The sequence below is a fragment of the Populus alba genome, chromosome 18, assembly GCF_005239225.2.
Source record: "Populus alba chromosome 18, ASM523922v2, whole genome shotgun sequence".
Classification (NCBI taxonomy): Eukaryota; Viridiplantae; Streptophyta; class Magnoliopsida; order Malpighiales; family Salicaceae; genus Populus; species Populus alba.
Genome location: NC_133301.1, coordinates 1,877,532 through 1,889,261, shown reverse-complemented (window position 1 = coordinate 1,889,261; position 11,730 = coordinate 1,877,532). Strand labels below are relative to the sequence as shown.

General features: G+C 33.0%; 2 protein-coding genes across 2 annotated transcripts; one reads left to right on the top strand and one right to left on the bottom strand.

Moving 5' to 3' along the window:
* Positions 1-3,218: 3,218 nt before the first annotated feature.
* On the top strand, positions 3,219-6,880 carry LOC118051096 (probable receptor-like protein kinase At1g80640). Its single transcript, XM_035061640.2, has 10 exons — positions 3,219-3,612; positions 3,896-4,072; positions 4,184-4,434; positions 4,529-4,661; positions 4,790-4,853; positions 4,949-5,045; positions 5,149-5,251; positions 5,755-5,873; positions 5,972-6,061; positions 6,466-6,880. The coding sequence occupies exons 1-10, from the start codon at positions 3,450-3,452 to the stop codon at positions 6,616-6,618; spliced, it is 1,350 nt and encodes a 449-aa protein (XP_034917531.1). The 5' UTR covers positions 3,219-3,449; the 3' UTR covers positions 6,619-6,880.
* A 242-nt stretch (positions 6,881-7,122) lies between these two features.
* LOC118051095 (aspartate aminotransferase, chloroplastic) lies at positions 7,123-11,165 on the bottom strand. Its single transcript, XM_035061636.2, has 12 exons — positions 11,012-11,165; positions 10,777-10,848; positions 10,475-10,552; positions 9,959-10,153; positions 9,797-9,835; positions 9,617-9,706; positions 9,377-9,485; positions 9,184-9,293; positions 8,699-8,842; positions 8,334-8,500; positions 7,770-8,034; positions 7,123-7,430 (listed from the first exon to the last, which is right to left on the bottom strand). Exons 2-12 carry the CDS (start codon positions 10,846-10,848, stop codon positions 7,299-7,301), a joined length of 1,401 nt encoding a protein of 466 aa, XP_034917527.1. The 5' UTR covers positions 11,012-11,165; the 3' UTR covers positions 7,123-7,298.
* Between the last annotated feature and the right edge of the window lie 565 nt (positions 11,166-11,730).

Genomic DNA, 11,730 nt, shown 5'->3' with positions numbered 1-11,730 from the left:
TTGTTCAAATAAAATATGAAAAACAATTAGAATTAAAATAGAAATGGAACCCTGAAGGAGGACTTATCCGATGGGTATGATCTGTCTCGACTGACTATTTTGAAGCAGACCATTTACCTAACACGTGACAAGTTTTTTTTTTTTTTAAATTACTTCATTGTTGGATAGTCTAATAATTATTGATTTCGTGTTGCTGTAATATAATTATGAAAATGACAAGCTCAGACTACTTTTAGGTCAATGCCGGTTTTTTCTACGATTCCATTCTTGCAGCGGTCGGTGACAGAAAGCTAATGTGGAGATGCTCACAGCACCGTTTTTGAATAATAATTAATACATCGTATCTGGTATTGATGAAAAAGAAAGATGTGAAATGAAAAAGGAGAGGAAAAAAAAAAATTGTTTGAAAATATATTAAAATAATTATTTATTTATTTTTTAAAAAATATTTTTAATATTAATATATATAAAAATAATATTTGATTTGACTGAAATACTTTTAATTTTTTACTAACTTGATCAGTGTTTTTAATAACTGTTTTCATATATAAAGTTAATTATTACCTTTCCTCTTTTAATTAAATTTCCTTGAGTTTTTTTTTATTAACTTAATGAGTACAATAGACTTTGTACTTTCAATTTATTTTCCATGTACATGGTTAATTATTACCTTTTCCGATTTTTACTAACTTACTTTCCCAATTTTTATTTGTTTAATGATTACAATAATGATTTTAATATATATTACCCTGTTGAATTTTTATTAAATTAATGACCATGATAGCGATTTTAGCACCTATTTTAATTTAATTCATTTTCACACATAAAGTTAATTAATTATTACATTTTCTGATTTTTTTTAACTTTCCTTAAAGTTTTATTAACTTAATGACCATAATAGAAGTTTTAATAATTCATTAAATTCCTTCTCCATATATAAATACCTTTTTCCAATTTCTATGAACTTAATGGTCACAGAATTTTTAATATCTATTTCCATTTTGAATTTTTATCAACTCGATAAATCAGACGAGGTGAAATCCAGCCAGGCTCATTTGCTTTTGCCAGGCATGTTGTGTCTATTGGTTCAGAGGAAAGTTGACAGAGGTCAAGTTTTTTTTTTTTTTTTTTTTTTTTAAATTTAATGCAAAATTAATATTAACAATAATATATTTTAAAAATATCCACGTCTTTATTTTTCTATAATAAAAACCCTGCAAAATAACTATGTTTACCAAAATCCCCACAGTTCAAAGGGTGTAGAATATACACGAATTCTTTATTTTTAACTTTTTATGCATTATTTGTACGATGATATGTTTTGAATTATTAGAACTAATAATTGTGATGTCTTTTTGAATTATTAACATTGTTAAAATTATGCTAGTTATTGACATGTCTATTTAGTAATATAATTTGTATTGTTTTAATATTTATTTTTATTTAAGTTTGATTTGATAAAAACTCAATAATTTTTATTGAAATATTTCTAGAATTGTTTTCCTCAAAATTCAAATGAAAAGATTTTGATTGAAAATTTTTTTCTTAACAAATATATATATATATATATATATATATATATTCAATAAGTCTATTTATATCCTGTTTAAAATACCTATATTTTATGTTATTTTAAATAAATACAAGGGTTATTGTAATAAAAAAATAATTTCTAAATTTTTAAAAAATCAAGATTGCCAATTTAATTTGTTTTCACAAGTATCATAAACAATATAATTATATAATTTAGTATTTTATTACTTATAACCTCTCGAAAAAAAAACTCTGCTTGATTAATTTATGTGTTTTTTTCGTCTTCAAAATATCGTTGTTAGGTTTTCTTCCCTTGCTGAAAATGTGTTTGCATCATTTTTCTTACAAATCTATTAGAATTCGAAACGAGGAGACGATAACGTTGGAGTCTTGGAGACGATACCACTTGGAAAGCTAAAAAAATATTACACAAATCTATACAGAAATGCGAGAAAACGAAAGGCCAAACGACTGAAAACGAAATCAAAGCGAGAAGTTATTATAATCGAAGTCTTATGATGATTAATATCGCATTTGCAGATGTTAAAAAATTTATTATTTTTATTAAATTTTTTAATATTTTAAATTATTTTATACGCTAAACTTAAAAATTATTTTTTAAAAAATAAAAAATACTTCAAAAAATCACAAAGACGCTAAGTTATGCCAACAGATTTCAAGTTGACGTTTTCTTCAATTCAAATCAAATCAAATTGGAAAAAATAAAAATTGAACAAGACACCTAATCCAATCAAAGCCTACTTGCTAGGCCATTGCAAAAATATTTCCAATCAAATCCTGTTTCTATTTTTGACAAATTAAAATGGGTGTCCATCATTGAATACGAGATTGATTTTTACAAAAAAAAAAAAAAAAAGAAAAGAAAAGAAAAGAGAGAGAAAAAAAAAAAAAAGAAACTTCAACCGACAAAAATCACCCCTTTCAAGTTGCTATAAGACCATTTCAAGATCTTATAAGGTCTGGTCTAATCCAACAAATTAATTTGATAATATGTTAAATTAAGATTTAATTCAAGTTGGTCCATCATTAAATTATTGATAATCATTTCAATTTATTTTTAAAATTTTTTAAATTAACCTTAGTTAATTCATTTTACATACAATACAAACATTAAATTAAATTGATATAAAATCAGATCTTATAACCATACTATTTAAAAGAATCTAAAATATCAAAATAATAAAAAAGATATTTTAATTTTCATTAGCAAATTCTAATGAGTGTTTGCTTACGTGATATAAAATATTTTTTATTTAAAAATTTAAAAATTAAATTTTTTATTTTTGCATATTAACATCAAAATCATAAAAAATTATTTAAAAAAATCAGCTAAACACAAATTTAAGTATACCCAAACATAATTTCAAATAAAAACAAACGGTGCCGCTGATTCAGGGCAAATGGGTTTTAACACGAGAAACTCCAAAATCTAAAAAACAAAATGGAATTTACCTGTCTTCCATGCTAGGAAGTAACTGGGCTCTTGCAGGCAACAGCTTTTTGCCGTAAACAATTTTGTTATTTACTATTTCCCCCCCACGACTGCCCACATGATTGTGGTGTCGTGGCCCCCACTTAATGACTTGAAAACATAAATAGCTTTTTTCTGCCTCCTTTTTGTGCCCTTTTCTCTCCCTTTCAAACATGGAGTAACAGTTTTAAAAGAAAATAAAAAAAGAATTAAAAAATATTCAGGAAAAGGAAAGGCAAGTTCAAGAACCACGAGAAGATCCAAACCGAAGTTTTAACAATATACACTCCCTTCCCATGTTGTTCCACCACTTGTAACTCCTCTTTGTGTTAGCTTGTCTTTTTTGAACCTAGCGGGCTAAGGAACAGAAGTCCTAAGATATCTCTGTCTTCATGTGTTCTTTGCACTTAGAAACAAACAAACAATGAAGCTTCTTCATCTTGTTCTTGTTCCTCAAACAGTTCCCATTTGGTTTTTTCATTTGTGTCTAGTAGTAGTTCATGCCATACAAGAAGACCCACCTGTCCCTTCACCATCTCCCTCTCCCATTTCTTCTATTTCAACTTCAATGGCTGCCTTCTCTCCAGGTACTTGAAAGGGCCCTTTTTGTTTTTTCAAAAGAAATGATTTTGTGGTGGTTCAAGTTCTTTCAAAGATTCAAACTTTCCGTTTCAAATTTTTAAAAAAGGACTGCAAAATCTAGTGCATTCATGACTTCACACTACACGTAACAAAGAGTTTAGCTCTTTGGCATGATCCCATCTCTCTGCACATTGTTGATAAAGTCTCAAGATTTAGTTTTTATGGTTCTTTCCTTTTTGTAAAAGCTTGATAAGCTAAAAAGTCTGCTTCTTTGTATAATTTGACCAGGGGTTGAATCGGAAATGGGAATCAAAGACCACCACCAGCGTGATGACCTCCACAGGAAAATAATCTTGTTGCTCATTGTTGCTTGTTGCATTCTTGTTATCATCCTTCTTTCTTTGTTTTCTTGTTTCATTTACTATAAGAAGTCCTCACAAAAGAAAAAAGCTACTCGGTGTTCAGGTACTTCGGTTTCTTTTTACCAACACCCCATCTCTAGTTTACCTCAACATTTATGGTTGTTGTTGTGCTTTATGTTAATAATTCTTTGGTTTGTTTTGCTTTGATGTGAAGATGTGGAGAAAGGGCTTTCATTGGCACCATTTTTGGGCAAATTCAGTTCCTTGAAAATGGTTAGTAATAGGGGATCTGTTTCATTAATTGAGTATAAGATACTAGAGAAAGGAACAAACAATTTTGGCGATGATAAATTGTTGGGAAAGGGAGGATTTGGACATGTATATAAGGCTGTAATGGAAGATGACTCAAGTGCTGCAGTCAAGAAACTAGACTGCGCAACTGATGATGCACAGAGAGAATTTGAGGTATCATCAATTTTCTGGTAGAATTGATTGCATCATTTTCTTTTTTTAGCTTTGCTTTTTCTTGATGGCGATTTATTATTCATTGGAATTGCAGAATGAGGTGGATTTGTTAAGCAAATTTCACCATCCAAATATAATTTCTATTGTGGGTTTTAGTGTTCATGAGGAGATGGGGTTCATTATTTATGAGTTAATGCCAAATGGGTGCCTTGAAGATCTACTGCATGGTAAAATATCTGTCTCATTTTTTTACTAGGGTTTACTGTGTCATGGTAGATGAGTTTTGGGATTTTGAAATAGACAAGTGTTAATATATTTCTCTCTTTTTTTTCCTGGATTTTCCTTGATTCTTTAGGACCTTCTCGTGGATCTTCACTAAATTGGCATTTAAGGTTGAAAATTGCTCTTGATACAGCAAGGTGAGATTTTATCTTTTCTGTAGATTTTTAAATTTCTTTTGCTTGTTTGCTTTTGATTCTCTGAGTATTTATTTATTTCAACTTGTTGACTATAGAGGATTAGAATATCTGCATGAATTCTGCAAGCCAGCAGTGATCCATAGAGATCTGAAATCATCGAATATTCTTTTGGACGCCAACTTCAATGCCAAGGTAAAAATGTACAAGATTTTTGAGTTTTTGTTAAATTAATTCAACTTTCAATTATTTCAATATCTCTCTCTCTCTCTCTCTCTCAACTTGTGTTTGAATTCAGCTGTCAGATTTTGGTCTTGCTGTAGCTGATAGCTCTCATAACAAGAAAAAGCTCAAGCTTTCAGGCACTGTGGGTTATGTAGCCCCAGAGTATATGTTAGATGGTATGCTAACTGAACTGGTTATATTTTGACATCAGTAGTTTTGACTCGTTACCTAGACAATGGAGTTGAGTTGAGAAGCCACTTTTTTTTTTTTTATAAGAACTAGTTTAGTGCAGGTGAATTGAGGGAGTAGACTGATGCATTTTGCATGAATTCATGAGCTTAGAAGTAATGAAAAGCATCTCTAAATTATGCATTTCCTATCGAAGAATTTTTTGGTCAAAGTGTAAAATACTACTGTGTGTTTTGGCTTTCGCAATCTATAACACTTGAATATTCCGTGGCCAGCCCTTTATTTCAGAGATGATGTGGCTAAGAGTATCACACACTCAAGGTTCAACAACCAAATAATTCTTTTAAGGATGCCATTAACAGAGTAAATCACATGACAATCAATGAAAAAAATGTCAGCGAAATTCAAATGACTGAAATCACATCGTGTTTGCTTTGCATTTTGCCATTTTCTCTTCCCATATCAACATTTACTTTTTGAAATATTGTAGGTGAATTGACGGATAAGAGTGATGTCTATGCTTTTGGAGTTGTGCTTCTAGAGCTTCTATTAGGAAGAAGGCCTGTAGAAAAACTGACACCAGCTCATTGCCGATCTATAGTAACATGGGTATGTTAGCTCCATATCCAAAAAATTAATGTCTTTTGAGAGGCAATAAATCAAGATTTCGATAACTATATTTAATGCTCTAGCTATTTTAAATGCAGGCCATGCCTCAGCTCACTAACAGAGCTGTGCTTCCAACCATTGTGGATCCTGTGATCAGAGATTCAGTAGATGAGAAGTACTTGTTCCAGGTTTGTGAACCATAAAAACGATAGTTTACTTCTCCAATTGAATTTGTACAGTCTAGAAGTTTGAGGTGAACCCCAAGTTGACTGTTGACCATTGACCAATGCAAACCAATCCTGAAGAAGATTTTTTCCTTAAAATAATAAATCTGGATTGGTTGGTAGTTGTGAGTGCTCACAACAAAAATTTTTTTTGCCTTTGGTGAGGTTTAGTCAGACGTTATATCGATCTATTCTGCCCTAAATGTTATCATCAGCAAGTTAGGAGAGAAAGGGATTGTTGAACTAAGAAACTTGTCGGTGAGTGCATTTGCCTTGAGTTAGGCGATGCTTAGGTGATTTTAGGGTTGATGTGGAGTTGGTATTTGTGAATTTGCTTGAGTTGGCTAAATGGATAACAATGTCTGCAGGTTGCAGCAGTAGCCGTGTTGTGTATTCAACCAGAGCCAAGTTACCGCCCTCTCATAACAGATGTTGTGCACTCTCTCGTCCCATTAGTTCCTCTCGAGCTTGGAGGGACACTAAGAGTTCCACAGCCTACAACTCCCAGAGGTCAACGATAAGGCGCATCAGAGAAACTGTTTTTGGATGGTGCTGCCTCTGCTTAAGTTTTGTTTTAGATGAATCATCGATCCACTGTGCTTTCTAAGTTTCTTATGTGCATATTTTGATGTATCATTAGATAATTCATATCTTTGGTTATTTCGGTCAAGAAAGGTTGATATAGATGGATTTGAAGAGCATCGGGATCTTCACCACATTTGTAAATTGAAGCAAAGTTTATAGAATCAGTAAAATAGCACTCCCAAAATTCATTTCTGCGCATCGATCTCATTGTCAATCTCCTGGCCATGCACATAATCAGTCTTTTTTACAGCAACTTCATAGAATCTGTAAAATAACATTTTCTATATCCTGGAGTTTTATTGATCTTTTGAGTGTCAAGGCCTCAGCAGAGAGCTCTGCTCTGTGTGCTGCAATTCTTTTCTGTCCTTACCTAATAAAGGTGGAAACGATCGCCAAAAGGAGAAAGTCTTGAGAAGAGAAGAAACTGTTACCATGACCAGTGAAAATATAGCTTAGCCCCAGCTGACTCACTCAAAACTCGGTTTGCATGGATTTGTTTCAGTCAAATACCAGTGAACATTATTACAAAATTTCCGTAAAATAATATCAACTCAGTAAAACAGTGGAGTGATAAAATTTTTTGCTTCTTGGTTCTAATGCCCGTTCATCATTTCTTTCAACTGACATTGTGGTATGAGTCAATAATTGCATCAGCAAGGTATTCACATTTGGCCAAAGACAGTCCAGCCAAGGATATTCTTCCATCCTTCGTCATATAAACATGCCACTTGTTGGTCATATTATCGCTCTGATCGGGCAAAAAAGAGAAACACAAAAGATCAGAAGTTAGGGAAACAATGCTGCATGGTACACAGCAGAGAAGTTTAATATTTGAATAGCTTAAGCAATTGCAGCAGTGTGAAGAAGAGAATGGCAGCAAATGTTTTATGATAACCACCGATTTAATGATGACAAATGGAGAAATCTGAGGTTCATAGGGGAGAAATGAGAGAGAACAAATTCACTCGTGAATATAAAATAAGTAGAAATGTAGAAAAACATGAAGATGATGAAAGTTTTTTTAATGATTCTACCAGAAGAAGCACACGATATTCAAGAACTTGATAAAGATTTGAGGAACAATTACCTGAGCTTTGTTCAAGCCAGTGAAGGAAAACATGCCAATCTGCTTCAGTATAAAAGACCAATCTTTCCCACTCTTGTCTTTTGCAGAGAGACTGTCAAATAGCTTCTGTCTCACATTTTTTATCCTCCCAGCCATCATTTCCATCTCTGCCTTCCATTCATTGAAGAGAGCTGGATCCCCAACAACATTAGCAACAATTCTTGCTCCATGAACAGGAGGATTTGAGTACATTGGTCGGGCAATCCTTTTCAGTTGGCTCTTAACCCTGAAAATTAAGGTAAGGAAAAAAACATGATTTAAACAGGTAATTTAATGTGAGAGCTATCAAATTGGTGGTTTAGCAACTTGTTCGCAGGACACCTTTCACAGCACCAGCCTGACCTCAATAACAACAAAATTGACAAAAGGAGACCCGATAATAAGAAGCAAACAGCTTAAATATATGTCCTCACGTAGTAGATTCAACAGACAAGGGCATGGCATCTCATTCATTTTTCTTTGGAAAGAAAAGGAAACCAGCAGTATAAAATAGCATGTATTATGTAGTAAATCGGTTTATCAAACCTTGCTGCTGCGTCAGCTGATGAGCAGACAACATTAATCGCCCCAATTCTTTCGGCATACAAACCCAAATTTTTGCTGTATGACTGAGCAACCAGAAGCTCCATACCACGTGCAGCAAACAACCTCACTGATGATGCATCTGCATCAAGGCTTCCACTAGCAAATCCCTAGTAGTACATTGAAAATTGTAAATTAAATATCATTCCCCAAACAGTATTCTAAATTCTTGAGAATTTTTTACATGATACTACAGCAACAAACTACAATAAATACTCTACAGTTCACAAAGGCACCATCTTTGGTTCAGCAGGAAAAACAATTGATAGTGCAAATGTTATTCAGATCAGATCTAAACCATTGTATACCTGGTAGGCAACATCAAAAAATGGAATATGATTCTTTTCTTGAATGACATCAGCAATTTTCTCCCATTGTTCAGGGGTTGGATCAATACCAGTTGGGTTGTGAGCACAGCCATGTAGCAACACAAATGATCCCTCAGGGGCTGCCTGTGATGAAAAAATAGCATGAGTTAGAGCAATGATTCAGTCTGAAACCGAGGTTATAATGAAAGACCACCTCTCTCTCTCTCTGAATTGTCATACCAAGCACCAATAGTGTAATATTCAATCATGTGCCTGAACACTGACCAACCCTAGAGGGAGGGAGGGAGGGAGGGAGTGTGCGTATGACAGGTAGGATAGTATACTAGTGCAAATTGTAGTGAATAGCACAAAAGAGGAGCTGAAAGATTTAACAGCATGGTGTGTTTAGCTTGGGCATTGATTCTAATGATTCAAAACAATTCGGTGGGAATTTTCGAGTACAGCATTACTACTCTAGACCTAACCTTTATGTCCGATATCATCCCCTCAAAATCCAAGCCAACTGTTTTGGGATCATAGTATCGGTACTCTGACCATGGAACTCTTGCATCATTGAAAATATTCTTGTGATTACCTGCAAAACAAGTTTGTTGGCCATTAAAATTGATATTAATTAGATGAATCGTACAAAAAGCACAAGGAAGTGACATATCAAACCCCAAGTAGGAGACGATATCAGAACTTGTGCTCCGGGAAAATATCGCTCAATGAGAGCTGCAGCTAATCGAAGAGAACCGGTGCCTGAGAGACCTTGAACAGTTGCAACCTGGAAATTTTATACAAATCGATATCTAGTTTATTATCAACGCATTATTATGTGCCAGTAATATCTTTGAGGCAAGGATAAAAAATTAAACTCCTCTCAGAAGAGAAAAAAAGCTTATGTCCTCAACATACTCTTTGTTGCTCTATCACTGGGTTGTCTGCTCCGAATAGTAACTCTGCAGTCACCTTATTGAATGCAGCCAAACCTTCGATTGGGAGATACTACATAAAAATGATCTATGTCAGGTCAGTTGAAGAAAATATGGAGATTAAAAACTCTGGCCACTCTTACAATTGAATATATTAAGATACCTCTTTGTTTTCTCCCCTCTCCAGCATAAGATTCTCAGCCTTGAAAATGAAAATCAATTCCAGATTTGCCATATCATTGCTGCTGCTTATAAGTAAAAAGGTCCAAAGCTAGACTGCCATTAAAGAAATATATACCAAGTAAGACTGATAAAGTGCACTAACCTTCTTAACAACATCAAGCACATAAGGCTGTAACTCTTCAGTTCGGTAGGCCCCAACTCCAAGGTTGAGCTTCTTTACATCTATGTCTGCTCTAAAAGCTTCAGAAACACCAAGGATAGGATCAGGGGGGGCCATAGTAATACCCTCGAAACGAGATACATTCACTGCAACAGTCATAGATATCCGGCCAAATGACTGCAAATCAGAAACAGCAAACCCACATCTCAAAACTAAAACATATCAAGCTCGAATCCACCCAAATATGCATGTTAAGTTCAAATCAAGTCATATCAAAATCTTCAAAAGAAAAGAAGCATGCACTGCTAAAAAAACCCATGATTTCAACAAATATGTGATTAAACAACAAAGCCTCCATCTTTTCCACTTCTAAACTAACATAGCTGCTGCTTCAGCAAAAATCACGAATCCTCCACCAATTACAGAACATAGGATCAAGCAAACAAGAATTCAATAAAAAAACCAAACACCCAACAATACAAGAATTAGCGTTCCTACCTTTTTCTTGATAGAGGGATTGCCTTTCTCCTTGTTAAACAATGTACTCACACTACCACTTCCAAGCCTCGTCTTTCCCTGTCCAAAACCACAATTAAAATTCCTGATCCACACCATAAAAATCCGTTTGGCTGCCAAGAAAATAACAAAATACAAACTTTTGAATTTTAACGTCTACTTTCATAGTCTATTTTATTTGATTTGCCACATTTTCCCTATAACCAAACAGAAAACTAAGAAAACTGATGTCCCAGCAGAGAAAAACAGTAGAAAGTGGCGATTAAAGTGGGAAATATAGCTACCTTGAGAGTTTCTTGCACAGAAAGTGAAGCTGAAGGAGTAGCAGAAGCTAAAGAAATCATTGTTGAAGCCATCTGAATAACAAAAATCACACTGCTCAATGGTGAGATTTCTAAGGAATGATTTTGATAAAATCAAACAGCCACTTGTGCGATGTCCAAGTATTTAAGTGATTGGATATGACAGAACTGTAAATGGCGCTTAAAATATAGATGGGTTTACTAAACAAAATGAAACCTTGAAAAACCGTTGGCTTATAGATACCGGAGCTGTTCTGTGGTAATGTTCGTAATCAAGTAGTAGTATTGTGTCGAAGATTTGAGTGCATGCTTTGATATGTAATGATGGCGTACATTTAAGGGTAAATTAATCCAAGGATATATATAAACTCCGACTGAGTATACCGACTCTAAGATCCAATCAATTCAAGATCTCAATTAATTAATTCGGGTTAAAATAAATAAAACTGACATGATCTAATTAGATCAAAACTCGGATCGATTAAACTTAAAAACAGAGTTAATTTTGTTATAAATAATTTATTATTAAAATAATATCATTTTAATATTTTTGATCCTCATTTCAGTTAGAGAATATTTAAAAATATAATAACAAGTATGATATAAGTTATTTTTTAAAAAAATTTATTTAAAAATATATTAAAATAATAATTATTTTTATTTTTTAAAAATTATTTTTGATATGACCATATCAAAATATATAAAAAATAATTTTAAATAAAAACATTTAAATTTTATCCCCACTGTTTGGAATACAATACAAAACAAGGGTTTAGTTTTCACATCTCAATTAAATTTTAGAGATAATATCCATATATCCGAACGTAATATTCGACCGACCAATGGTCAAGGATTTGAGTGCATGCTCTGATATATTAACTTAGGCCCTCCAATATATTCATTTTTTTTTGTCAAAGCAACATCATTTAATTAAGT